General features: G+C 44.7%; 1 protein-coding gene across 3 annotated transcripts; it reads left to right on the top strand.

The window, feature by feature from the left end:
- The first annotated feature begins 3,339 nt into the window (after window positions 1–3,339).
- On the top strand, window positions 3,340–25,734 carry grhl2b (grainyhead-like transcription factor 2b). 3 transcript variants are annotated; one of them, XM_061256463.1, is made up of 17 exons: window positions 3,340–3,388; window positions 3,855–4,056; window positions 7,073–7,259; window positions 7,659–7,726; window positions 8,645–8,996; window positions 9,430–9,485; window positions 9,662–9,818; window positions 10,062–10,173; window positions 14,341–14,435; window positions 19,887–20,045; window positions 20,923–21,010; window positions 21,442–21,581; window positions 22,172–22,209; window positions 22,506–22,594; window positions 23,170–23,255; window positions 23,408–23,472; window positions 23,775–25,734. In XM_061256463.1, exons 2-17 carry the CDS (start codon window positions 4,037–4,039, stop codon window positions 23,887–23,889), a joined length of 1,827 nt encoding a protein of 608 aa, XP_061112447.1. In that variant the 5' UTR covers window positions 3,340–3,388; window positions 3,855–4,036; the 3' UTR covers window positions 23,890–25,734. The 3 variants fall into 3 exon arrangements, with proteins under 3 accessions (XP_061112447.1, XP_061112446.1, XP_061112445.1); XM_061256462.1 differs by lacking the exon at window positions 3,340–3,388 and having other exon boundaries at window positions 3,745–4,056; XM_061256461.1 differs by lacking the exons at window positions 3,340–3,388; window positions 3,855–4,056 and adding an exon at window positions 4,094–4,358.
- The last annotated feature ends 1,167 nt before the right edge of the window (window positions 25,735–26,901 follow it).

Here is a 26,901-nt window from a genome sequence, read left to right as displayed (position 1 = left end):
AGGTCCCAAGGCAGGTCAGAAACGCAGGTATAAATATCGGACGACGTTATTGCGCTTGGCATGTGAGGGCTCGTGAGACAATTAATCTACCAGAGGATTTCCAAGGGGATGCAGGTAGCCTACCCCTGACTGCTTTGCCTGTGGTTAAGAACAGCAGAAACAACGGAAGACACATACTAAGATCATGGGACAGCGACAAACCTGCTGCCTTCTGATCCTAACTCCCTCACACACAGACAAACACATGCACACACAGACACACACAGTACACACAGCACACACAGACGCGCAGCACACACACATACACACAAAACACGCTCACACACACAGACACACAACACACACACATACACACAAAACACGTTCACACAGACACACACACACACAACACGCACACATACACACGCACGCAACACACAATAAAACAGCGCTTTATGAGAGAGGCTCTTTCCCAATGCTGCGGTTTCCCTGCATTAGCGGTAATCCATCCAGCCCTTGCAGAATGAAAGCACAGCGAGGCCCGTTTCAAGAGGGACCCCACCTGTATTTATTTAACAACCACCTGAAACAGAGCACTGAATAGCCCCAGTGCTCACACAGACAAATTACAACAGGAAAATAATAATCATTACCAAAGCACAAACAGAGAAGGCAAACATTCCTTATGAGATAATGTTCCTGTCTATTATTTTTGTTTTGCGGGGTCTTTTGTCATGCCCAGCCAACATGAACCGTTCTCCCCCCACCCCCCCCCCCCGGCAATTTATTGGACAGATCCTGGCAAGTGTGCAGCGTGTAGACACAGGGCAGTGCTCCAGTATTACTGTGCTTTACTGCCCAAAATACACAGCTAGTACATGTACACAGAGCTGAGATTCTCACTTACGTCCTTCGTTTTACCGCATCACGGCGTGCGTTTGAAAAGAATGTCAATACCATGCCAAAAAAGTCATTGTACCCACATCAGAGTCATCGCACATACCCACCATATATAAATAGTGTCTCCTACCATAAGTAAGCCACGTGCTTGCATATGCATGTTTGATGGAAATTAACCTTTTGAAAGGAGCAGTAAGCCATCAAGCAAATTATTATAACCTCACCTCTGACAGTTATCGCCTGAGGACCCAAACGTGACATCACATTACATCCTTTTTTTTTCTCTAGTGGCTGAAATATTTCATATTTGCTGTTCTTGTCCTTTAACATAACAATGCCCTTTTCTCCAGTGTAGACGTCCTTTCTCCAGTGTAGACACCCTTTCTCCAGTGTAGACACCCTTTCTCCAGTGTAGACACCCTTTTCTCCAGTGTAGACACCCTTTTCTCCAGTGTAGACACCCTTTTCTCCAGTGTAGACACCCTTTCTCCAGTGTAGACACCCTTTCTCCAGTGTAGACGCCATTTTCTCCAGTGTAGACGCCCTTTCTCCAGTGTAGATGCACTTTTCCTCAGTGTAGACGCCCTTTTCACCAGTGCTTTGAACCATTACCCAAGAGTCACTGCACCCAACTGTATCTTAACTGACATCTGCCTGCCCGGATCTTAACTGTTAGTAGATTGTAGTATGTTAATTAGGCTGTATTGTCACTGCTGGGGAGTTCTATAATATCTCCACGCTCCGTGCTTTGAATAGCGTATTTAACATACTGCTTAGTTTACAACAGTTAAGATCCATATAAGATCCAATATAAGTTTTTCATTTTGCAATGATATAATTGCAAGTATATCATATTGCAAAATATGCTAAATAAAATATGCAAATTGCTAAATAACACCTACACAAAAAAGTGGGTGTTGTATTAAAGTTTGCATTTGTTGACACATTGTGGTTCAGCATTAATTGCTTTTTAAATGCGGAGCACCCTTTTAAATTACTACTCTTGCTGTGATTATAATGAGGCCTCCATTCTCCCTCTACAATGGGTTAATTAGGATGACAACAGAATTGTGTAAACAGATTACTCATTGGCACGGTCCTCCGTCTGGAATTGAATGGCTTGTAACTCAAATGTCTGGAGGTGTTAAAAGGCTGTTTTAGAACTCAGAGCTTTATCTTGGTGCCCTGATATGCACCAACAGTGTTTATATGATTCTAGGTATGAGTTATCTAATTACTAGGGGTCTGATTCTAGGGGCTTGCCACCAAAAGAATAAACTTTAAAATGTTTAGTGATATGCCAACAACATGTAAATATATTGTAAGTTCTATATTAACTTTGCGATGCATCGATTTAGAAAATCCTCTCATTTTCTGTAACCTCCTGGTCTTGTGCATGCGTCGGATGGCACCCTCTCAGAAATAAAGTGACGGAAATAAACAAACATATTTGTTCTTCAGGGCTCAAATTTCCCCAAATGTACCCTGATATTCTCTTACTGCACTTTCGGGACAAATGAGTATGTCGTTTTACACAAGGTAGACAGGCCAAGTCTGTAACTACCATACCAAGATATCTACAGTACAACTTCAAGAACCACAGTACCAAGACAACTACAAATTCAAAAGTCCTAGAATAAGGCACAAAATACAGTATCTGTAGGGTACTGCCCCAGGGACCAGAATTTGTGCCTTTTTAGGCACTTTTCGTACCTTTTCTTCTGAGAGTGTAGTTGACTCTCACATCGCCTGACTGTAAGCCCCAATCTAAGATGGCCGCCACTACACTGGAATGATTCCTGCAGTCGTTATCAGGAGCTCTCTTATCTTTTATCTGCCAATTCATTTTATGTGCCAAATATCTGAACAGTATTTGCATATCATTTTAAGAGGACAAGAGAACAAAGACATATCAAGAATTATTTGTTTGGACACACACCCAGACCCCCCCCCCCCCCCCCCCCCACGGACACACACACAGCCCCCCCCCCCCCCCCTCACAGACACACACACGCACACAAACACACCACATGCACACACACACACTTGTTTTCGGAGCATTGCAGTTCAGGCAGAAGTCCAAATCTACCGCTTCCTGACATGCCCGGAATCGTCCTACCTACGGATTCACACGGGAATGGTAGGGGTGGGCCTATCCCACAGGTGAGGTCATCAGGTGTTCCAGTTTTCACAGTCAAAATCACCAGAGTCTTGCATTCCATGCAGCGCAGCCTCACTATTATTCAAAATAAACAAATGAATGACGCCATTTTACACACCTGGATAGGTTCACTGCAGGTGCTTCTGGAAAACAATGAAAGTGGCGACGTTTTGCAAGAGTTGCCTCACCGATGATGGGGATTTCACATGCTTTTGCTTCAGTCATTAAATCTGATCTCCAACCTACTGAAGGATTTCACCACATGCCCAGGCCACTGGTGGACCACTTACATCAGATCAATAGGGGCTCTGAAGTAGGGAAGCCAATCCTTTCCAGCGGACTGAGAAGGTACTGGTGTGTGACATTGTATACCAACAAGTACATTTGGACAGCAAGGTGTACAGCCTGTGGAATTGTACCAAAGACTCAATTCACTCAGAAAGAGAAAATTTGTTTACAAACCTTTCAGAAATAGGTTGTAATTACAAATGATTGATCGATAAATCAAAATCAAAAGACATTTATTTTTTGCAAGCAAACTGAAGGAACACAGTACATCACAAAGTACAACAATACGCAAGGCGGGTCTTACCTGTTCTCCTACAGCCTATCACTGACTGTAGTTCAGGGAGCTTAGACCAATCAATGATAAGTTCGTCCCTCCTTGAACTCAATCACTCTACACTGAAAGAATTTCTACGAAGTTTACCTACAGCCATCCGCAAACGCAGTAAATATAGACCTTGTATGCAATAAAGGTATTCATCCAGATAGTTTTCACACGAGATAATAAATAACTTTAATCGTATCACAGGGTGCCCCGGAGTACCGCGCTGTACCTGCTAGGTAGCACGGGACTGGGAAAAGAACGGAGCAGGAAAAAAGTAGTCTTACCTGTAGCCCGAGTTCTTACATCTCTTATCCCGTTCTCCTACACCATTACCTGCACCGACTTGAAAGTCCAGTTTCACAAGCAAGAACAGGAGTGGAACCAACATGTCACAGGATACAGACAAGTAAGTGATCATACTGGTTTTAGATTTGCGATGATAACCTGAGCGGCACTGGAATTCTTCTGGGATTGTATTAATTCACATGATTAATTTGACTAGGGTGATTCACATTTTGTAGATCTGTACATTTTGGAAATCATTTTTATTGGAAGAGGAACTTATTTAAAAGAATATTGATTTTTCGTTCTGGACAGTTATTTTTTTAATTTTAAATAGAGGATTACGCAGGAATACGTTGCGATGGCCGTAGGAAAACCTACCGATTGTAAAAGCAGCCAAAATCGCCATTTTCTTGGGAACTGCAGGTAGTGGTTTCAAGACCCCCTCTCAGTTTGTACGACCAACTTTGTTTCCCTAAAGGAAAAAAATAATGAAATATTTTATGAAAGAACTTTTGAGTTAGACCGCACTAATAGATCGATCAAATGACACACGTAGCCTGCTGAACATAAAGACTGTGCATAGATTAAAAAAACAACAACTATGCTTTAATTCAATATACGTCGAGATCGAATTATTTATTGCATATTGACTTATTGACAGCTATTTATTTTATTTTATTTTATTTATTTATTTTTACCAATGAACGGGTCAGAAATTGGCATTTAGAATAATTTGTGACATGCTCTATCCATGGTTAAATTATGAAAGTATAATGAACTATAAGCTGTATTAAATAGATGTTTTCTATATCCTGAGAGTGAAGTGACAGATGATTAAGTAGAGTGATAATTGCGGTTGTTCAAATTCTTCAAATTTTTCAACAATAGCAACAGCATATTTTCATAATATGAGAGTATGCGATATTAAAATCACATTTTAATTACAATATTTGTGAAAGCCCTCAAATATTGAAGTAAGAATAAATTACTATAATTGTTAAAGCACCTATTTTAAAGCCCATATCACAAATTTATAAACCTCTCAAGTATCTGCAAAGTGTTTATCTGCCTGCCTTAACACATATTGTCTTTGTTCGCCAAACTCTTATCCTCATGAGTCTCGTGCACTAATTGGTCTCAAAAACTTAAGGCATGGTAGAGCTTTCCTCCCCAAACAGCCTTCAATTTGGAGATAAAAGTACAAAGGTCCGATGCTCGCCATTTATGTGATATGTTTCTGTAAAGCCAACAGATGTATGAATCAAGTTGTGCACAAACAACTTTAGGATCTTCTGTTCAAATACCATTAGCTTTTATAGGTAGTAACATGGGTTGTAATTAGTGCAGAGGGCTGCCACTGAGAATGAAAGGATAATTGTCTCAGAGAGCACACCCAGGTTTTTATGGTCCAGGACATGCCCTCAAGGCTTCAGAAGGTGGGCTTTATGTGGAGCGTGTTTCATTTAGATCAGGGTGCTTGCTGGAGTGGGGTTTACGATGGAGAAGCTGTAGGTCCCCAAAATACTTCTTTAGTGTGCACTTGGCATAATATGTTCCATTTCTGTTGAATTCAAATGGACAGGGATTGCTCTTGCCTCTTCCATTTCCACCACATGCTTGAAAGTCAGCAAGAGGTTTGATGCAGATGGTAATGTTGGTAATGAAGGCTTCTAACTGAAAATGTGGTTTCCCTCTACATTTTGGTATCCCTATGACAGACAGGAGATGTCTTATTTGCTTGATTGTGTCCTGGAGCAAGTTTGCCTTGAGGTGGTACATCGTTTTTTTTTGGCTGTCAGTGGGTTTATAGCAGAGCCTTCAGTGGCAATGTCTCTTCTATTGACGTGTTCATCAGTTGATGTCCTGTGTCCATTATCATCTGAGTGAAGAAATGGCTTCACCACCCAAAATTAAGATTTTTTAAAAATTAAAATGAGCAAATAACTAATAATCATGAGTTTTTGTCTCTGTGAAAATGTAAATACATTGTGATTTTTATGTGACAGAATGGTGGTGCCTCTCACAGTAGTTGTCCCTGCTGAAAGGCAGCTTTTGGCAATGAGTCGCTGGTCAGCGTGGCAGTGTGGCATTGTGGCTTTAGGAGGCAGGTCTTGTACCCGGAACATACACAACTGCTTTGAATCCTGGGACGGGTACAGACGTTGGAGTTCGACACGTGGCCAGAATAGTTTCAGGAAATATGCCGCAGTTCAAATAAGATGTTTGCATATTGTCAACACCATCTCGGATAAGTATGATATTGTGGAAAACACTGAATGCAATAATGCTATGGTGAGGATCATCATCGCGAGCATGTCTGCTTGCTTCTCTGCATATCATGTCAATCCCGTGCTGGGGAATCTGGAATTGATAATAAATAACAATATGTAAAATTCCCTGCTTAAGATGGAGATATATTTCCAGTGTTAGTTCTCCATGTTGTTTATGTTAGACGTTCTATTCACGGGAAGGTGACCAGGATTGAAAATAAACCCTACCAGACCAGGAAGAGGATGTGTAGACACATCTCTCATGGAATCCGATGTGCGTACATTCATTGCTATGACAGGTAATGACTGCACTTCATAGCAGAGGACGTCCTGTACAGTTTGATAGTGAGGCTTATTTTGCTGGCAGTTCCTGTTTTCACTGATACCTTCAACCTGCCGTGTTGTTGGAACAGTTTGCTACATCACAGTGAATACAATGGACTGTCTATGAAATAGAAAAAGTCGCTACTAAATATGTTGATGTACAGATTGTAACTCTTCGGCTATTATCTGGTATGTTCCTCATATTTTATTCTTTATGAATTCTGTCATCATTGAGCTTGCCTGTAAGGAGGCGACATTGATGTTAGTGTCTTTCCTGTAACAATTATACCTGCCTGTTTTAAGGCTGGGGATGTCATCTCTCTCCTCTAGACTCTTACCAGTGATCTCCAAAGAAAAACATAGTAGCTTCATTTGATAAATGTTCCACAAATAAGAAGGCAAGAGAAATAAACAGTTGATTTAAACATTAACAAGGGGACTAGAATGACAACCAACAGCCAATGAACAATCTTATAGTAGGGGCTGTCTGGCGACACAGGAAGTGATGTCATCGTCTGTTGTGTGTGTGTGCGTGTGTCGCAGCAAGCGCCTGGTGGTGGTGGTGCCAAACGAGACGGCCTTTAACCCCCGCCGGGCCTACACCAGCGAGGACGAGGCCTGGAAGTCCTACCTGGAGAACCCACTGACCGCAGCCACCAAAGCCATGATGAGCATCAATGGGGATGAAGACAGTGCGGCGGCTTTGGGTCTACTGTACGACTACTATAAGGTGGGGGGGTCTGCCCTCCAGGGCTTTACATCTACTGTGATTCAGGTTGGGCGGTGGGGTAGGGGATTAGAGAACAGGTGGGCAGCCTATAACCTAGTGGCTAAGGTGCTTGACCGGGGACCTGGAAGGTTGGTCCTTCTAGCCCCAGTGTAGCTACAGTAAGATCAGTGCAGCTGTTGGGCCCTTGATCAAGGCTCTTAACCCTTGAGACCAGCAGACCAGCAAACAGAAATAGTAAAATAAAATCAGGTATACTGTACATCACAAACACAGATGGCTCAAGATTATTTCGCCTGGTTTTCAATATGTAAAGTGTGGTTTGTGGCAAAGGTGTGAGTTTACTTGACAGATCTGCAATTTCTTTCATATTCAGTGACGTAGGACTGTATTGGTTTCCAGGTTCCAAAAGAAAAGAGGTTGTTGCCCCTCACGAAAGTGGTTGAAATTTCAGAGGATCATGAAAAGAGGTCAGTGTTGCTTTATGCACTTTTTCATGGGAGACATGTAATATCAGTGGGAAAGGTCAACAAACCCTTTTCACCGGGAGTACATATGTTACGTTTTCTGTCAATATGTGTCGTCATCCAACATCAAAATATAGTGACATGCTGTCTACAGCGCTCCTGATACTATTGAAAAAACATCCATGAAAACACAAACAGCATAAAAAGTATGTTTGTATCAAGTATCACACACTTGAATCGTGTAATGAAATCCCCCTCCATAGTCTGGAAACTGGTTTTGATTTCTCTGACGGTGGCCAGTTTCCTCACCGCCAGTACCAGGACACAATGGCAGTGTGTGACCGGGCTAGAAGGACTCTTCCTAATATCCTCCATTGCGGACGGAGAGACCACGACATTTCAAAGCCAGGGCGGGTGCTCTAACCACACCACTGCTGAAACTTTGAAAGCAGAAAGTCTGTAAACAGCTTCACTGTGTAGCCTCTCGTAGTGTGGGTAAAACAGTCGTCAGAGGGACACTGCACTCCTTCTGGTAATTTGTGATGCACAACTGGCCATTCCAAATTAGGCAGAAAAAAAGGAAAATCAATTGTTTTGAAAAAAGAGAAGTCACAAGTGCTGAGAACTGTGACACATTTACGTTAGTAAGTGTGCGTGGGAGGAACGTGCTGTCTGTAACCTGTGTGTCTATGTGTGTGTGTGTGTGTGTGTACATGTATGGGTGTGTGTGTGTGTGCGTGTATGTATGGGTGTGTGTGTGTGTGTGTGTGTATATGTCTGTGTGTGTGTGTGTGCGTGTGTGTGTGTGTACATGTCTGTGTGTGTGTGTGTGTGTGTGTGTGTGTGTGCGTGTATGTATGGGTGTGTGTGTGTGTGTGTGTGTGTACATGTCTGTGTGTGTGTGTGTGTGTGTGTGTGCAGGCCGGGGCTGGTGGTGAACAGTCAGAGTGACCCTGCAGTGGCAGTGGAGGCGGTGGATAACCACGTCCAGGTGCTGAAGTCGGTGCCGGTGAACCTGTCCCTGAACCCGGAGCACGAGGACAAGCGGGAGCCGTACGGGCCGGGGGAGGGCGGGGCCGTGGCGCTGGTCAAGGCCGAGGTCTGCGCCCCCGTCTTCATGGCCCCCGCCACGCACTACCGGGCAGAGCCCCTGGAGCAGCCCCGCATCGTCTACGAGCCCGGCCCCTACAACCCCTCTGCCGTCCAGCACAACGCCTACATGAAGGACGACCAGCGCAGCAGCCCAGACAGCTGCTACGAGGAGGAGCAGGATGTGAGTGTGCTATAGTACAGTTATTTACACTTTCACAACTGCAGGGATCTTATTGTGGCTACACCAGGGCTTGACCCACCAACCTTCCGGGGTCCAGTCATGTACCTTAGCCACCAGGCTGTCCCAGTGCTGTACTGGGGCAAAGGAAGGGGGGAAGTGGAAGAAAAGTAGGGCATCAGGATGGGAATGGTGTAGTAAGGACTGAAGAGATGTTTCTGCTGACAGAGTGTGCTTTGAAGAACGAACCTGCGTGAACTGTTGGGATTGGACAGTACCCATTGTATTATTTTATTTTTTGCGATCATGACTGCTTTTGACTTGAGAATGATTTATTACCCTGCATTAACAAATACACCTTTTATATTGTACTTCACAATGTAAAGATTTTGCCAGTACAACTGCCCTACATTCCAGCTTTGTTTTTCATGAACAGAAGTACCACACATCGTCATTGGGCGCCAACGAGTTTGTCTACGATCAACCGCCAGTGTGAGTTACCGCGTGTAACCTAACCGTCAATGAATACGTGCTTCTGCTATTTCAGCAATCTCACGAATTCACCGCCCTGACTGAGTCTGACCTCAGAACAGACACTCTAAATGTGTAGCATAGCACACTCTCTTGGCCTGCAGTTATGCTGAACTTTCTTCTTCCTCTTCTAACAGGGACACCTTCCAGTACACACTGGACGCCACAAAATCGCTGCGGCAGAAGCAGGGGGAAGGGCCTATGACCTACCTGAACAAGGGGCAGTTCTACGCCATCACCCTCAGTGAGACTGGCTCCAACAAGTGCCTGAGGCATCCCATCAGCAAAGTGAGGGTGAGTGGCCAATCAGAGTGAGTGCGTGAGTGTTACAGAGCGCTGCATTGTGGGAGTTGTAGTCGGAGAGAAGTGGGTTTGGGCAGGACAGTGATTAATTACGAATGGTGGATGAACTGCAGGTTGTGATTGAGTGGAACATCCTGGCCATGTTATGTTTCTGTTTGACTGGAAGCAAGAGGTGCCGACAGTCCCCCACCCCCCCCGTCTTAGTCCTTCTCTCGCCCTCCCAAACCCCTCCAGAGTGTGATAATGGTGGTCTTCAGTGAGGACAAGAACCGCGACGAGCAGCTGAAGTACTGGAAGTACTGGCACTCCCGGCAGCACACGGCCAAGCAGAGGGTCCTGGACATCGGTAAGATGTCCGCCTTCAGCTCCGTGTGACGTATCGCAGCTCCAGGTGTACACCGGAAAACCTGCCGAGCTTTTCCAGGGCCGTGTAGCTCAACACGACCCCGGCGGTGTGAGAGGAGATGGGAGGGGTCAGCGAAGGATTGGGAAGTGTTACTTTGAGTGTCCCTGAAGACAAGCTGAAGCGGAAGTTAGAGCAGCACCAGCTCCGCGATTTTACACTGATGAAGTGAAACAGATTTTTAGGAAAAAAAGACACAAGTATTACAATTTTTGAATTTTTTGGGAACGTATACTTTAAGATGTGTTCGTACGGTTATGAAGAATTAGCAAAATTCTGGAAAAAGTTCATTTTGATTTCAGCTTGTCTCGCCACACTTCACCAGGTAAACGGCCTCAGGCCCGTGTGTTGTGGCACAAAGAAGGAAATTCGGGGGTCGCGTCTCGTGGGATTCATCCTTCCATTTTGCGCGGGAAAACTGGATTTGCAGCGGTGTGGAAATGCTTTGGGGAATTTGAGGAGCTCTAGAAAGGAGAGGAGTTGCGGGATGACCCCGTGCTCGTTAATTTACACGTGAAAGGAGTCCTTCTCTGCGGATTAACGAGAGTGCGGAGATTACGCTGAAGCAGGCGGCCGGGGTCCTCCGGGAGGGGCCTGGGCCGGACGTGCTGCGGCACGCGGGTTATGGACGTGCAGCGGGAAGCCTGAATGCCAAAAATGCGCGGCTTGTACAGGCATACCGAGGAATGTTCCGGGTTCGCTTCAGAGCTCCGGACCCGCCTCCGTAGCTGGGATAACGCAGATGTCCCGTTGCAACATGGCGGGCTGCCTTTCTGAACCACCTCCATGCAGCAATTCTTTACATTACATTACATTACATTATTGGCATTTGGCAGACGCTCTTATCCAGAGCGACGTACAGTTGATTAGACTAAGCAGGAGACAATCCTCCCCTGGAGCAATGCAGGGTTAAGGGCCTTGCTCAAGGGCCCAACGGCTGTGAGGATCTTATTGTGGCTAGACCGGGATTAGAACCACTGACCTTGCATGTCCCAGTCATTTACCTTAACCACTACGCTACAGGCCGCCCTGTCTTTACGCAGACTTACTGCCTGGACAGTCCTGTGTTCTCCCCAGCCACGGTGACCATTTCCTCTTCAATGGGAAATTACAATACAGGGTCAACAGTTTAAAAAAGCCAGCATTATTTTATTCATTTTTAATTCATGTGATTTCTTGATTCATGAGATTCATGTGAGGGGGGAAAAAACATGACATATCCTTAGAAAAACCCTACATGTAAAGAGGAACCTTTCTCCCGCTGGTCTTTTGAAGCCCAGGCTTTTCTGCTTGGGCGTCAGGAACACAAACACTCACCCCCAGGCAGGAACCCTGTCAGTCACATCTCCTTTAATTAGAGGGCAATGAGGGACGACCAGGTGCTTGGGCGGTGGTCCCCACTGCCCAAAGCCCAAACCCCCAGCCCAGCCTGGTCGGGCGTCGGGTGGCTTCTGTTATGGTCAGGTCTGGCACTCCGAATGAAAAGGACTCAGGATGTAGCAATGGGGGGTCTGCTAAGGCAGAAGCCCTGGTTGCAGTAATGCACCACCTGGCCCAAAATCCATCTATGACCCCAGCTGAACGATCCTGATGTGGGTACATCCTGAAGTGATAGGCACGAAAGGGCAGTAATCTGTTAAAATCGGTTAAGAATCGGTTAAAAACGTATAAAGGCGTAGCTGTGTTTTGGTTCTCCATGTCGGTTCTCCTCCCTCCTGCGTGACAGCTGGCGGTTGAGGGCGCGGTGGGTGGGTGCCAAACGCGGACCCCCAAGGTAAGAGAAAAGAAAATAATGGCGTGGCCTTTCAGCCAGGTGACCCCAGGACAGCATCTGGCGTCCCTGCGCTGCGCTGGCAGCCTGCAACCCAACACCCCCGCCCTGATTTGAATAGCAGTTGATGCAGGATCCTTCCAGAAGCCCTGGGGCTATGTGACAGAAAACAGGATTTGAATAGGGCTGCTAAACGTTAAGCCAGGGCCCTCGTTTCTACTGTATCAGCCCTCTAGGAGGAGCCCCCGGCCTCTAGCAGAACCAGTCGCTGGTGTAAACACTCCACACAGTCTTGTAGTGTCAGAACCATCCCAGTGCCGCACAGTTAAGTGGAGTTAAAGTTGGAAGTGATATGATGTATACACCAGTGAAACGGCTCATTTTGAGTATTTTAAGGGCGAGGAGTCGGTTAGACTGACATGGTGAGGATGAGGATGCACCCCACTGCGTGAAAAGGATATTGTTTGGAGGGGAGTGGAAAATGTACAGACATTTGAGCGATAGATGCTTGCTGGTACACGATGACATAAAATCTCATAAAATATAATTTCCCTGGAAGTGGATCTAAACTTCTGTTTCCGCTTGTGTGCTTTTTGCGTTGGAGCGCTTTGGGGGCCACGGGAACCCTCGGACTGGTTCTGGGCCCCAGGAGAGTTAGTCAAGTCTCCCCAGTTGTGCCATCTCTTCATTGGTCACATTCAAACATGCCCGGCTCATATCACTCCTGCTGCTTACAGGAAGGCTGTTGAGAGAATGAGAGAGTGTTTGATTGAGCAAGAGAGTGAGAGAGATGGATTGAATGAGAGAGAGTGAGAGAGGGATTGAGTGAGAGAGTGAGGGAGTGAGAGCGAGCGAGGGAGAGAGTGAGGGAGTGAGGGAGTGAGAGAGTGAGATAGAGTGAGAGAGATGGATTGAATGAGAGAGAGAGTGAGAGAGGGATTGAGTGAGAGAGTGAGAGGGCAAGAGAGTGATGCTCATCTGCACTCTTTAACACACTCCTGACAGAAATGTTTGCCTTGGCTGACTGCTGTCACATTTGCACTGTAATTCCTCCTTGCCACATTGGTAGTAATGAAATCGCACGTTAATAGCACTTGAAATTATTTCAGTTATATTTCACTGGAGAAGAGGGTCATTCTACTCAAATTCCCTTTGGCCACAATGCCTATCGGACCACGAAAGTACACACAGGGACATCTGATCCAGCTCTGACAGATAGTCTGATATGAATGTAAGACCGTGTATTCAAATACTGCCAATTAATGGGGGCTCCTAGCATCACAGTATGCAGTCGTTACAACAGAGCCATTGCAGAGAAACTAATTAACATCAAAGTTTGCCATTATGAAATAGCCTGTTGGATTCAGCTCGTTTGTCAAAGGAATGCATGCTATTTAGCTTAAGGGGTCTATGCTACCTTTAGGACTGTGTTTGTTTTTTACTGTTCATCTGGGTTTAAAGTTAATTCTGCTGGACCTGCATGTTATATCTGTGCATGATGACGAAGTGTTTACTTGTTTCTGTTCTTGCAGTTGATGCAAGATAGCCTCTCATTGTCCCCGGTGTGATAGCCTTTAAAGGAGGTGCCTTTGTCTGCCAGATCAGATTAGCTTTATCAAGAGATATGAGGTTCTCCAACAAGCCTTATCTGATTGAATCTTTATCAGAATTCCCCAATTATTTGTATTGCTTTGGGGAATGTTTCAACAATCACTTTAAGCAAAAGGCCATTATTCATCAGTCACAAAAAATATATATCTTTTGAATGTTCAGAAAATATTATAAAAAGAAAAGAAAATGATGAGTGTATTTGTGTAGCACTTTTCCGGCATACAGCAGAAAGTTCTTTACAACAGTGAAAAACAAATAACATACAAATATAAAGAATGCCAAAAGACAACACATTACTTAAGAATTGATTGTATAAATAACTCATGAATAAATAAAAACAGCAACATGTCAGGAGGGTAATATGTACATACCTGAGGCCTGGTTGCAGGTGCTAGCAATAAATAAATATAAAGCAAGAAGCTTATCTATGTGTATTTATTGCTGATGTGTGATCAATTTTGTCAGACAGATGTCAAAGGCATTTGGAGTGAATCTCTTTTTTCACACAAGAAAGAAACATGTACAAGAGAAATTCTCTGTATCGAAGTACAGCTTAAGCTCATGTTCTGTATTTTTGAGAGATGTTGTGCTTTGAAGGTAGAACGTCAGGATATCGACAGGGTATAGCATGTGCAGCTCTTTGGTAAGAAAAGTATAGAAAAGTATGGTACAGATGAAAGAATGACAGTTACACCACCAGACTCACATCTCTGCTCTGCCCTCTGCAGCGGACTACAAAGAGAGCTTCAACACCATTGGGAACATTGAGGAAATCGCATACAACGCCATCTCCTTCACCTGGGACGTGAACGAAGAAGCAAAGGTAAACAGAGAGCCTCAAACTGCTGTTGATTTAAAAACCATTCAGGCTTTTAAAATGCACACAGACACACACACACACAAACATACACATGTACACACAGGAACTCACACACACACATTTATTCATTGTATATCACAGTAAGCAGAAAGACGGAAGAGAATTTTGCAGGAGAAATGATCGAAGTTGAAGTCTGTAGCTTCGTATTTTTTTGTGATATCTGAACTGTGACTCCCATGTTGGAAATGTTATGTGTCACATTGCCTGTTAAACAGTCTCCGGGATAGCCCTCAGTGTGAGGAGAGTTCAAGGAGGAGGTGGACATTCACAAGACCAACCTGACTCATCGTGACAGTGGTGGCTTGAGCTCAACTTCCTGTGAATCTAATGTTGAGGATGCTGACTGTCAGAGCTGATTCTGTCAAATTCTAATTAAAATACTGCACATATAACAGGTGCACATTTACTTAAAACCTTCCAGTAATCTAACACTTCTTTAAATGGATATCATGACCGTATGTGGGCTGTTGTTCTTGGTGAATAGAAGCGCTGCTTTCTTTGTGTCACCCACTCTGTATGCCAGAGGAAACCTTTTTGCTGCTTGCTCACAATGCAAAGTGTGACGTATGGACTTCTCTGAGACAGCACCCCCTCCCCCACCCCCTGTTTTGTTCTTTTCCTATATCTCCTCCTTGTTCAGAACCCATTGAATGAGGTGAGACATGTTGCTCCATCTCTTGAGCTCAGCATATCCATTCTGAGAGGCTGTAACCAATTAAATAAATGGCCTCCTGTGCGTGTATTCATTCTTTTTACATGTATGCCATTGAGTGGTCGACGTCCATGTTTACTTTAGCGTTGACCTTCTCTATTGACGGAGGTCAGAATAAGAATAAGAATCAGAAGCGTGGAGGTAGTCTATGGGATGAAAGGTGCATCTGGCATCCTCTGCGTGTGTCACACAGCTGGCCCTTTGAACCAGCCCTGGGGTTCAGGGGTTAGCGCCGCGCCACGCCACGCCACGCTAGCAGACTGTCTGTTTGGCTCCAGTGTTTAATGAGGGCCATACAGACACACCTGTGAATGGAAATTCGATTCCAGCTCGCTGGATAAATATTTGCTCTCAGGATAGGCTCCCCCCCACGGGTCACTGCTCCCAAAAGAAGCCAAACCCATTAAGTGTGTGTCACATGACACACAGACCCCTGCACGCTCCCTGCTTTTTTTTTAATGTGAGAGAAAAGCGATTTGCTGTTAAAGATTTTTAGCAACACTCGATACGTAAAATATGTCATTGCTTTGGGTTCAAATACTTTTCTACACTTTGCCAAACTTGTCTGGTGTATTGGAATCTATGAGGTGCTCTGAAAAAGTGCACCCACCTTCTGGTCAGTGGCACCAGGAAAGATTTGAATCCAAAGCAGTTACGTGTTTGACCCAGGTCCGCAACACTTATTTGTACGCCCATAAGTCTGTGTCATTTTAGCCGGTTCTATTGTCTGTTTTTCCTTTGCTGTCAGTTACTAGTGGCTACTGTTCCAGGGACACTATGTCCGTTCAGACCCGAGCGCCATTGTTCTAATGCAGGGATCTCAAACTAAAATCCAGGGCACTCTGCCTGCTGGTTTGAGACACCTGTTACAATGAATCACAGATACTGTGTTTGTCGGCACTGTTACCTTCTGAACGGGAATCTTCGGCTAAGAACTCAACCAGACTCCACAGGAGGTACCACTTTTGAGATGTTGCAACTGCCAAAATAACTGCCAAACGGCTCCCCCTGACTGTCATCGATTTATTAGCGACCCAATTTATTAGCGACCCAATTTCTGTGGAAGTTTTGTAGCATAATGTCCACCCAAGGCAAGTCAGGTGGGTCAGATGAGCTTTGACCAACCCAGTGGGTCAGGCCAAGTCACAGTGCTGTTTCCCGCCTGCCAGACACAGATGCTTGCCCACCTTGGAGCCACAATGGAGGGGGCTGTAATTAGTTCCCTAGACTGCTATTGATCTATCGAGCAGAAATGATGGCTGAGGTAAAGCCAGGAATTTGGTGAGGAGGGCATACTCTATACTCTTGAGTGCGTTCCTACACATGACGCACCTTATGCGCACCTATCACAAGGGTCTTTATTGACTTGATTCTTTCTGAATCACCAGTATGCTATGCTGTTAAACTGCTTGTAAACTTCAGACTCCATGTCTGCTGATGGTCCACCCCTTCAAATGGTCTGTTTGTGTATTGAGAGCCATTGCTTTTAGCGGTGCAAACATCTCCTTGTTTGACTGTGGATCACCCTTTTAAATAGTGTCAGCTACTTTCCCTCCTCTTCTTTTTACTCTCTTCCTCTGTAAGGTGCATTGCCATTTTGTTTACTGAAGACAAAGAACCTACCAGAAAAACTGACGCATTTCCAGATGAAGCACGTTGTACTGTCAGCCATTTTAGAGAAGCTTCTATGCTGAATGCAGCCAGGTCTTCTAGAGCTGGGTTTTCCTGCCCTGCTCAAGTAGGTCATGAAGCTGTTGTAGCTGGGTTTGAGCTGGTCAACTAGCTAGAGCTGGTAGCTTGACTGAGCTGGTAATTTGTCAACCAGCTACCAGCTATTTCAAAGCCTAGCTTGAGCTGTTTGTAGGGTTGGAGTGAAAACCTACAGGATGGTATATCTCCGGGAACAAGGTTGGGCAGCCCTGCTCTAGCTGTCGATTGAGCTGTGCTTTGTTAGGGTCTGAGTAAAAACCAATACAGGATGGTAGATTTCCAGGAACGGGGTTGGGCAGCCCTGCTCGAGAGGCTTGACGTCTTGAGAGCGGTTAATAATATTCCTAAAGTTAATAACCAACCACTTATTTCCAAAGCTTGGCCGTTAAAGGGCACATTTGCAGTGTGGGCAAGTTGGAAAGTTTATGAGGAACACTTAGCAAAGGCCGGCTAAAACAATGGGGCAATGGGAAAGCACATGAAAACATCTGTGAGCACAAAGACCATTACTTCAGACTGCAATGGTTCATCGCATACTGGAATGGCCCTACAGGGCTCTGATTATAACATACAGTATTGGATCAGAAGTTAAGTCTGTTATATTTTTGCTCAGTAGGTGCTTGATGCTCATTGCTACAGTAATCCAGTGTGCTTATTTACAAGGCATCAGCTACAGGGTCTTGGTTATCTGCAGGATTCCTACTATTGCAGCTCAGTCAATGTTCAGAGTTAGATCCAGGGCACACCTGCAATGTCCCACCTGGGCCTCCTGGTGCCCCCTGCTCAATATTTCTCCCCACTAGAAGAAGAACACGGGCAAGCAAGCGTGCACACAAGCGCACACACACACACACACACACACACACACACAGATACTGCATTGGCTAAAGAATGGGCCAAGGGCAATAACAGGCTTTAGCTCATGTTGAAACTTGTAGGTTCTGCGCTGTAAAGTAAAATAGTAGAAAGCTCTGCTGCCTCATTTTAAATGAGAAGAATAGCCAGTTCTGACGCACTCTGAAATTAACAATTTTGAAATATAAACTTAACGTGAGAAAAAAACAGAATTTACCCCATTAACCGTGGGATAACCTGCAACAAACCAATTACTAAGTCTGTTTTCTCGACTGAAACAAGCCCAGTCTATTATGTACGTGTCCCAAATTGTCTGATGAATAACACATTTTTTGTGATATTGCACAAAGACTGTATCATTCACACACACACACACACACACACACGGACATAAATACTCACACACGTTTGCGCATACACATGCGTGCACACACATACACACACACACACATAAGTAGGATGTGGAGTATCTAACGTGTTGGGGCAGATCTGTGTGTTGACCTGTGGGGGCCCAGCAGAACACCATGAGGGAGCCACACCCCTAGCTCCTCTGTGTCAGACAGAAAGGTTGTAATAGCTATTGAGCAACTTATATTATTGGCATACAACATTTTCATAGCTTTTTGTGGGAAAAACCAAAACACATTAGCGTGTATCGCCTTTCAGCCTGGCTTCCAAACTGTGATGAGGTGCTTGATGCTCGGTGAAAAGTTGTGAACTGCCATATTTGCTTTGGACTTTCCGAAAGACAAAATTGGTTTGAGGCTAAGATAATTGTATGGATACTACATTGCTAATATATCTATTATGCCGTGCCGTTAAGTGTTTAGTCACAGTTGGTTGGGTTGTGGTGGGGGAAGCCCCCAACTTCTGCATTCCCCAATGCCTCCTGTTTTGTCTGGGTTTATCCTTCTGCTATCCCGCAGGTCAAGGATTGGGTGTCAGGTTGCCTGTGCCCCCCTGTAACACGACCCCGCAGGTGTATGCGGCGTATCCCCCCTCTGCTGACCCCTGACCCCTGAACTCTGTTTCGGCCTTCTGTGGTAGACTGGGAGTAGCCAGTTCAGCAGGTGGACAGACTCTTCATTGCTGCGGGTCATCATTTCCTGCCCGGTATAGACCTTTGATGTCTCTGTTAAAAGCATGTTTATGAACGAGCTCTGTGGCTGCACTCACATCAATAAGATCAATGCCAGTTTCACTGTAGAGGTTCTCAAACCCGTTTTTTTGGTAGCCTCAAGGCCTGCTATCTTCTCTTTCCACCTTTAAATCGGCAGCCAATCTAGACCCAATAACCTGGTGATTGGTTGATCCAGTGGGCTGCTGGCTCCATGGCTCTGGAGGAAAATGTTGGGGGGGCCCTGGCCTAGAGATTACTGTCCCTTGTATTGACACTGCACTTTCAGACAAGAGTGGCTAGCACTGTCGGCAGGAAAAGAAGACCAGGCTGTGTGCCTAAGCATTTGAATTGAAAACCTTTTGAAGTCAATGAAACATTTCCCCCACTCTGAGCCATGCTTTCATGTCCACATGAGCCAAACAATACATGACCATGGTTACTATTCTCCTATCAACATCGTCACATTGCCGCCACTTCATAACATGATGCTGCATCTCAGAACTAAGCGATTAACCTGCTCTTCCTTGTTGCAAACCTCAACACGAGTGGGCTGAACCAGCCTCTGTGTATTTGGAGTGCAGTAGGAGTGCAGTATTAAAATGAGTCGCAGCTTTCTTTGTGTCACCCACTCTCTTTGCAAAGCAGAAGCCCATGGAGAGAGGTAGAGGAACAATGAGACACAATGAGTCTAGCTCTGTTCCCTGATTGACTGATCTACATACAGAGCTGTATCTAATTGGTGCATTTCTAAAATGGACTAACTGTGATGGGGGCTGTATCAGCACCCTTTTCCAGTACCTCTCTGACTGGCAGACCGCCCGACTGGGCTCACTGTGATTGGCAGGCCTTCTGACTAGGCTCACTGTGATTGGCAGACCTTCTGACTGGGCTCACTGTGATTGGCAGACCTTCTGACTGGGCTCACTGTGATTGGCAGACTTTCTGACTGGGCTCACTGTGATTGGCAGACTTTCTGACTGGGTTCACTCGTTGGCAGATCTTCATCACGGTGAATTGCCTGAGCACGGACTTCTCCTCTCAGAAGGGGGTGAAAGGCCTCCCGCTCATGATCCAGATCGACACCTACAGCTACAACAACCGCAGCAACAAGCCCCTCCACCGGGCCTACTGCCAGATCAAGGTCTTCTGTGACAAGGTAAGCCCTGAGTATGTTACCCCCTCCCCCCTCCCCTCTCCCCCTCCAGGCCAACATCTGTCTGCTCCTAGGGCCCTTTACAAACAGGGGTGGGGTGCAGATGTGATTATGGTCTCCATAATGCTCTGGAATGAATGGTACTGTTAGTACACGACTGTTAGTGCTGCTTGCTGCTTGCTGCATGAATGGCCAGTGGCTGCACTTGAGCTGATGGAAGCTCACTGGCCCTCTAGTGGTTTATTCACAAATGTGCTGTTTTCAGAAATTCAACACAACAAAACAAATCGAGTATTTGCTTTGGTACCCTGCTGAAAAAAAAAACAGCTCAAACTATGTTTTTTAAAACAGCTGGCAGCTGGTAATTTCAAGGTAATCATCACTGGATTTAACGACAGTGTATACTTCAAAAATAAGTAAATCACAACAAGAAATCTTAAAATCTTATTTCTAATGCTGTCAGGTGAAACTGACTCATTTGCCAATGGGGTAAGAAAATTTCACTTGCCAGGCAAACAGTAACTCAAAACAAGCTGATATTTTCTACTTGAGAGCAGCAAATAAGATTTTAAGTCTCATTTCTAGATTAAAACACTTTTTAAGACTTTTTTTTGCAGTGGATGAATGGAAAATAACTGCTGCTTTTTAGAAACCCTAATCACGTTAATGCATATTATCAATGTATGTGGACGATGATGTTAGTAAATGTATAATTACTGCATAATAAAGTATATTTCAGGTTTGTTCAGTAGTGTCCTGACACTGAGCATGTAGGTAATGTGGGTAGGTTGTGTAACAGTGAAATACTGAAGGCCGGTGCTCTCAGGTGGCAGTTGTCTTATCTGCTGTCGGTCTGTGTCCGTCTGTCCGTCCGTCCCAGGGGGCCGAGAGGAAGATCCGGGACGAGGAGAGGAAGCAGATCCGCAAGAAGGTGAAAGGTCAAACGAGCTCAGCGCAGTATGCTAATGGTGAGGCCGCTTCTCTAACTGCTAGACTTTCCGTGTTTGGACCACGCAAATCTGAATCCTGTTGTTCACACAGAACCAAAGTCTAAACAAACGTAAAACACACCCGGAAAGTGTGTTTGCGTGTGTCTGTTTGTGCATGTGTTTGTGTGTCTGCATGTCTGTCTGTGTTTGCGTCACTGCAACATTCCGACAGGGTGATCTGTCGACCAGTCATTATCGCCAGGGTAACATAATGGCCAATCACCATGACAGCACCAATGTAACATGCGGCAGCTATAGCTGCATTCAAATAAGGCTTCTGCAGGAAACAGTACCCCGCCTGTCAACACGGTTGCATGGCAACAGAAGGCGGCGGATTTCTTTAAGTGTTTTGGATCAAAGCAGGGGCGATGTTGAAGTGACCTGTTATGCCCCCCCCTCCCACGGTGCAGGGAAGGATGGAGGCGTGGGGGTGGTGCCACTGCTGAAGAAGTGTGACCTCACCTACTTCAAAAACATGACCGATCTGGACTCTCAGCCAGTCCTCTTCATCCCCGATGTCCATTTCGGGAACCTGCAGAGGGCGGGCCAGGTGAGGTCACGCAAGGGCACTGCTGTTGAACGAGCACGTTCCCACCTTATACAGCACATATGCATTTTTCCATACTGATTACTGCTCTCTGAGACGGTGACAGAATAGCAGTTCATTTTGTGATTGGGGCTTGATTTATTGTCTTTCCTAAACTGTTCAAGTCCTCCATAGTAGCATTGCATTAGGACAGATGTGTTTGCATTCCTCAACACAGCTATGAAGCAGTGCTGGACTGACTCTATACCGGGCTTCATGTACAAAGTTATGCAGAATGCATTTCGGGAGATCCCCTTTGACAATACTGCTAGCATTACATCCACTGTTTCCTGAATGTTCCTTATGTAGCAGATGATGATGATGATTATTGACACATGGGGTCTATTAGAGGAGTCCTCCTGCTCTCTGTACCCCTGTGCCAGAAACTATATGTTGTATCCTTGTAAGGAGATGGGTAGGAGTACTCAGTATGCTATATTGTTGGCTTGTACAATCTTGTATGGACAAAAAACCCTCCACATAGTCACACACACACACACACACACACAATGTGAAATGAGATTTATGTGACATGTACATTCCTGTGTTCTCAGGTCTTTGCCTTCAACACCGAGGAGCTGGAGCGGGATGGGTGGGTGCACATTTTGGTTTTTCATATTCATACAATGGCTACATTTCTACTAGCGTTCTCACGTTTCCACGTTACAGTGTTGGGCAGGATTCACAGTGCTAATTTTACATTTTTAGATCTGATGTCTGCTTTACATGTGATTTCCATGTGATTTCCATCGCAGAAGTTTGATGAGGTCCATCTAATGCAGAGATGAGGCTATATCTGATTGGCTGCTCGCATTCGATTGGTTAATGCCATGAGATGGGTGTGGCCAGGTGGGAGCCTAACTTAACACCTGTTGCTTATTGTGGCAGGAGTGTGCTGGTGAAGAGGATGTTTAGGCCTGCTGAGGAAGACTACTGTCCCCCTCCAAAGCAGGCCAAAGTGGAAGTTCATAAGAGAGGTGTGGATCAAAACCGCCATCTAGCATGTTCTGTTTGTGTCACGTCAGATTCACTGCAACTAAAACAAGATGGCTGCCCTGCTGAAAAAAAAAAACAGCTCAAGCTAATTTTTAAAACAGCTGGTAGCTGGTTGAACAGTTCAGACCAGCTCCCAGCTTGACATGGTTTGACACGCTCAAGCTATATGTTGAAACAGTTGGTAGCTACCAGCTCAGACAAGCTACCAGCACTAGCTGGTTGACCAGCTCATACCTAGCTAGACCAGCTAATAACCAACTTGGCCAGCTCAATTTTAAAACTGGTCAAGCTTGCACAGCTGAATTGTACAGCAGGGTGTAGAAATGGGTCTCTGAATAACTGTAAACAGGAAAAACTCTGTAGCGATTACATTTGGAAACTTAATGCAGCCAGTGTGATCATTGCGACCCCCACAGGTCCTGTATGCAGGGGACAAATGGAGATTGTGTCATCATTTCAGTTCAGTGGGATCATCTACACAACTGGAGCTGAACTGCGTAGCATTTCCTAGTAAGGAGGAAGGATCACTTTACTCACATAAAACTGTCATTTACAGTTCTCCTGTACGTGAGGAGGGAGTCGGACGAGGTGTTTGACGCTTTGATGCTGAAGTCCCCCACCGTAAAGGGACTCATGGATGCAGTAAGTCCTTCTCATTGTGAAGACGGGCTATAGGTGGAGGATCTGTATCTGAGCTGAGGATCTGTATTGTGTCTCCGGTTAAATGTTGTGTTTCACGTCCTGCAAAGTTCTGTAAAGGAATACAAGCTGACCCCGTTTCTGTGTTTTCACAGATATCGGAAAAATACGCCATACCTGTTGAGAGGATGGCGAAAATCTACAAGAAAAGCAAAAAAGGGTGAGAAGGGAGAGAGGAAATAAGTGTGTGGAGAGCATGGAGTGTCTATAATAACGGGGGTTTTGTCGGGCTAAATGTGCCTGCAAAGTGTATTTTCTGAGTTGCACTATGAGGGTAAATGGATGTATCTGTGTGTCCAGTGGCATTACCAGGGATTTTGGGCCCTATGAAAAGAGCCCACATTGGGCCCCAACACCCCCAAAAATGATATATTCTAATATATTTTGAGGGTCCCTGTGAGTCAGGGCGCTTGGCATTGTGTGTGTGTCTCTAAAACACACCTAAATGGCCTTCTTTTCCAGGATTTTGGTCAACATGGACGACAACATCATTGAGCACTACTCGAACGAGGACACGTTCATCCTGAGCATCGACAGTTTCACAGACGCCTACAAAATCACGCTGGCCGAAATCTGAGGGGCATCGCGGGAGAACTGCGGGCGAACCCAGCGCTCATCCTGCTCGCTCTGTCCTTCACGAGAGACCTTGGGAACCGACAACGGGTTAACAGCGAGGAGAAACCCAGCTCCCACAGCGGAGCAGACATCTTCCAGAGGAAACGGACCTGACGTGTAAATGCAGTCCTGTGCAGTGAACTCCGTTACTCGAGGAACTGATCTAACCATGTAAATACAGTTCTGTCTAATATGCTCCGTTACTGAGGAAATAGACCGATTCTGTTCAAATACAGTCCTCCTGGCCAGTATACTGTGTTTGTGGGGAAATGGACTTAAACTGTAAATATAATACTGTCCAACAGACTGTATTACCAAGGGGAATAGGCCTAGCCTATACATACAGTCCAGACCAGTACTTGGCATGTATTAGTCTCAGCTAGAGAAGGGGTTTGAATTTACAACATTGCTCTGTTTGATGGTAAACAGTACTGTTTTGGGTCCACGATGACAGGTAGTATCTTACGGAGAACATGTTATCACACCACACGAGTTTGTGAAGCCCTGCTGTGGGCCGCCACTATTGTGTTTATTCAGTGGCTGCGCAGCGCCAAAGGTTTTTGAGGACATGTCCTCCAGCTATGATGCAACAGAGCCCCCTAGACGTGAACAGCAGAATGACACGTCCTCCAGCTATGATGCAACAGAGCCCCCTAGAGGCGAACAGCAGAACTTTCGCAATGAATCGAGAGCAGTGTTCTTTGCTTCAAGTGGATTCTACCACAGAAACACAAGGGGGGTGGAGCAATTGAGGTGACCAATATGTGTTGCTGGGTGAGGTCACTGCAGTTGAGGCCCACCAGAGACTCCAGATACTGGTTGACGAGCATCCTGAGGACATCACTGACTGTCAAAGTTAGAAAATTGTTTATTGCTTGGTTTGTGACTAAAATGTCTCCCATATTAGTACTGTATGAAAGGCCTTTTTCATTACAGATCAGGTATGCCATAATGTGCTTCCCTATGCTGAGTATGATTTTCATATTAAAGGAATGCTAATGTAAAAAAAAAGAAATGAGATTTTTAGGTGATGTACAGATGTTTGTTTTATATATTTTTTTAACTCTAAATACTGTAAACTGTATGGACAGCTTATTAGCATGGTGTAAAATACATAATGAAATTGTGTGTGTGTGTGTGTGTGTGTGTGTGTGTGAGTGTCCTCACAGAGACCTGACCCGGTTAGCTGGCTCCAAAGGACACTCTGCACAGCTAGAACTCAACAGGCCTCGTTCCACTCCAGTAATGTTCTATTCAACATTTAAGTTAAACAATATTTATTACCGATAAGCTGTTAAAGCTAGTAAACCACAAAAACATCAGAAACTCCTGATCATCTACAAAGATCATCTACATTTAAAATGCATTATGGGTCGCAAGAAAGAGAAGTTTCTGTTAATGAGAGGCCGGTATTTTGATTAGCTGCTTGCTGCTGCACTAGAAAGTAGAAGCGGCTCGCCTACTCAGTTTTTATTTGGTGTAAATTCTGTATGTGAAAGTCCACCATGTTTACTGTAAAGACCAGCAGTCATCCCTCACAGTAATATGTTGAGTTTGTTTCTCCCGTTCTCTCTGTTGTTCATTGTTATATTATTCTTTATAATGTGGAACATGCTACAGAGTCCAGGAGCAGAATACTGTCAAGGGTATTATCAGTGTCGGAGTGTATTATACCGAAAACATCATCAGCCAGTCATGCAGAATAATTTCCCCTCTCTGGAAGGGGGAGAGGGGACGTGTGTCTGTCTTTGGGTTTTTATGCATGTATGTTTCTTACCTGACAGCTGAATAAATAATTGTAAAGAAATTGTATGCGGTAGGCCAGCTTTCAGGCTCTGTCAAAAACGCACTGTAACTGACCTGAGCCCTTACAACACACATGTTTTTCACTTGAATGTTTCAGCCTTCCCTTGTATTCCTACCTCAGATTGTGTAGGGAGGTATTCATTGCCGTCTATACAATTGAACAATTGCTAAAGAAATTCCAGTAAAGCCCTGTGCTCGTTAGGAGAGTAAATTGGCTGAATTGCATTAGCCCAATTCCTCAGCTTAGATTTCACATGCATGGGCAATTTGCAGTTTGGTTTCCATGATTTGTGAAATAATGTAAAATCAGAAACATTCAATACAAAGCATACAGACTTCAGACAATTGGACAACTGAATATTATGGCTTTCAAGAATGTTTTTAAATGTCCTGTTATCCAGGCCAACATACATATAGCTGATATTGTATGTATTATACACTTAAATAATGCAGAATTTTTAATATGGGCAATTAAGGATTATAAAAAGTGCCTTTTTCTCAAGGTTACAACAGTAGAGTGTTTCACCTGGATCTTGAATTTGCAATTGTCCAACTACAAACCTTCCTACTGTTTTGGGTTGTCAAGGGTAAGACGCCCCCGTCAGAAGGTAACAGTTCACCTTGAGAAGCTCTCTGTTGACTGCCCCCTCATTGCTCTGCTCTTCCCTGCATACCTGCACCAATGGACCATTATTTACTGCACACTTCCACATCTGCAGGCCTGTCGCACCTGTTTCTCCACCCCTAGCAACTGACTGGTATCCTAGCCGGGAGAACACCCTTTGACCTCATCAAAACTAATTTAAGGTCACCTGAAGTTGCGTGTGACCTTTTGATTGGATACACTGCAAAAACCGCAAAATATCAATCTTAACAAATATTTCAGTCATATCTAGACTGCAAATCTTTTTTCTATTACGTTTTTGCTTAAAAAGACAAAACTATTGCCAATGGGGTGAGACAGTTTGATGCATTTCAACATTTGCCAGTGGGGCAAGAAAATTTCACTTGGCAAGCACATAGTTACTTAAAACAAGCTAATATGTTTTACTTCAGAGAATAAAAAAGATTTTAAGTTTCATTACAAGATCAAAACACTAGGTTTTTGCAGTGTACGTCTCAGAAAACAGGTTTATAAATCATTAGTCATCGTGCTTTTATTTTTAAA

Source organism: Conger conger, chromosome 9 (genome assembly GCF_963514075.1).
Source record: "Conger conger chromosome 9, fConCon1.1, whole genome shotgun sequence".
Taxonomy (NCBI): domain Eukaryota; kingdom Metazoa; phylum Chordata; class Actinopteri; order Anguilliformes; family Congridae; genus Conger; species Conger conger.
The sequence above is the reverse complement of the archived record's forward strand: the minus strand, read 5'-3'. Positions and strand labels throughout refer to the sequence as shown.

Excerpts from the sequence above, each read along its gene's own strand:
- grhl2b (XM_061256461.1), top strand. The coding sequence starts at position 4,294 with ATGGCCGTAGGAAAACCTACCGATTGTAAAAGCAGCCAAAATCGCCAT. Across the intron at positions 9,486-9,661 it reads GTCTACGATCAACCGCCAGT|GGACACCTTCCAGTACACAC; the intron begins GTGAGTTACCGC and ends CTCTTCTAACAG. Across the intron at positions 21,011-21,441 it reads CTCAGCGCAGTATGCTAATG|GGAAGGATGGAGGCGTGGGG; the intron begins GTGAGGCCGCTT and ends CCCACGGTGCAG.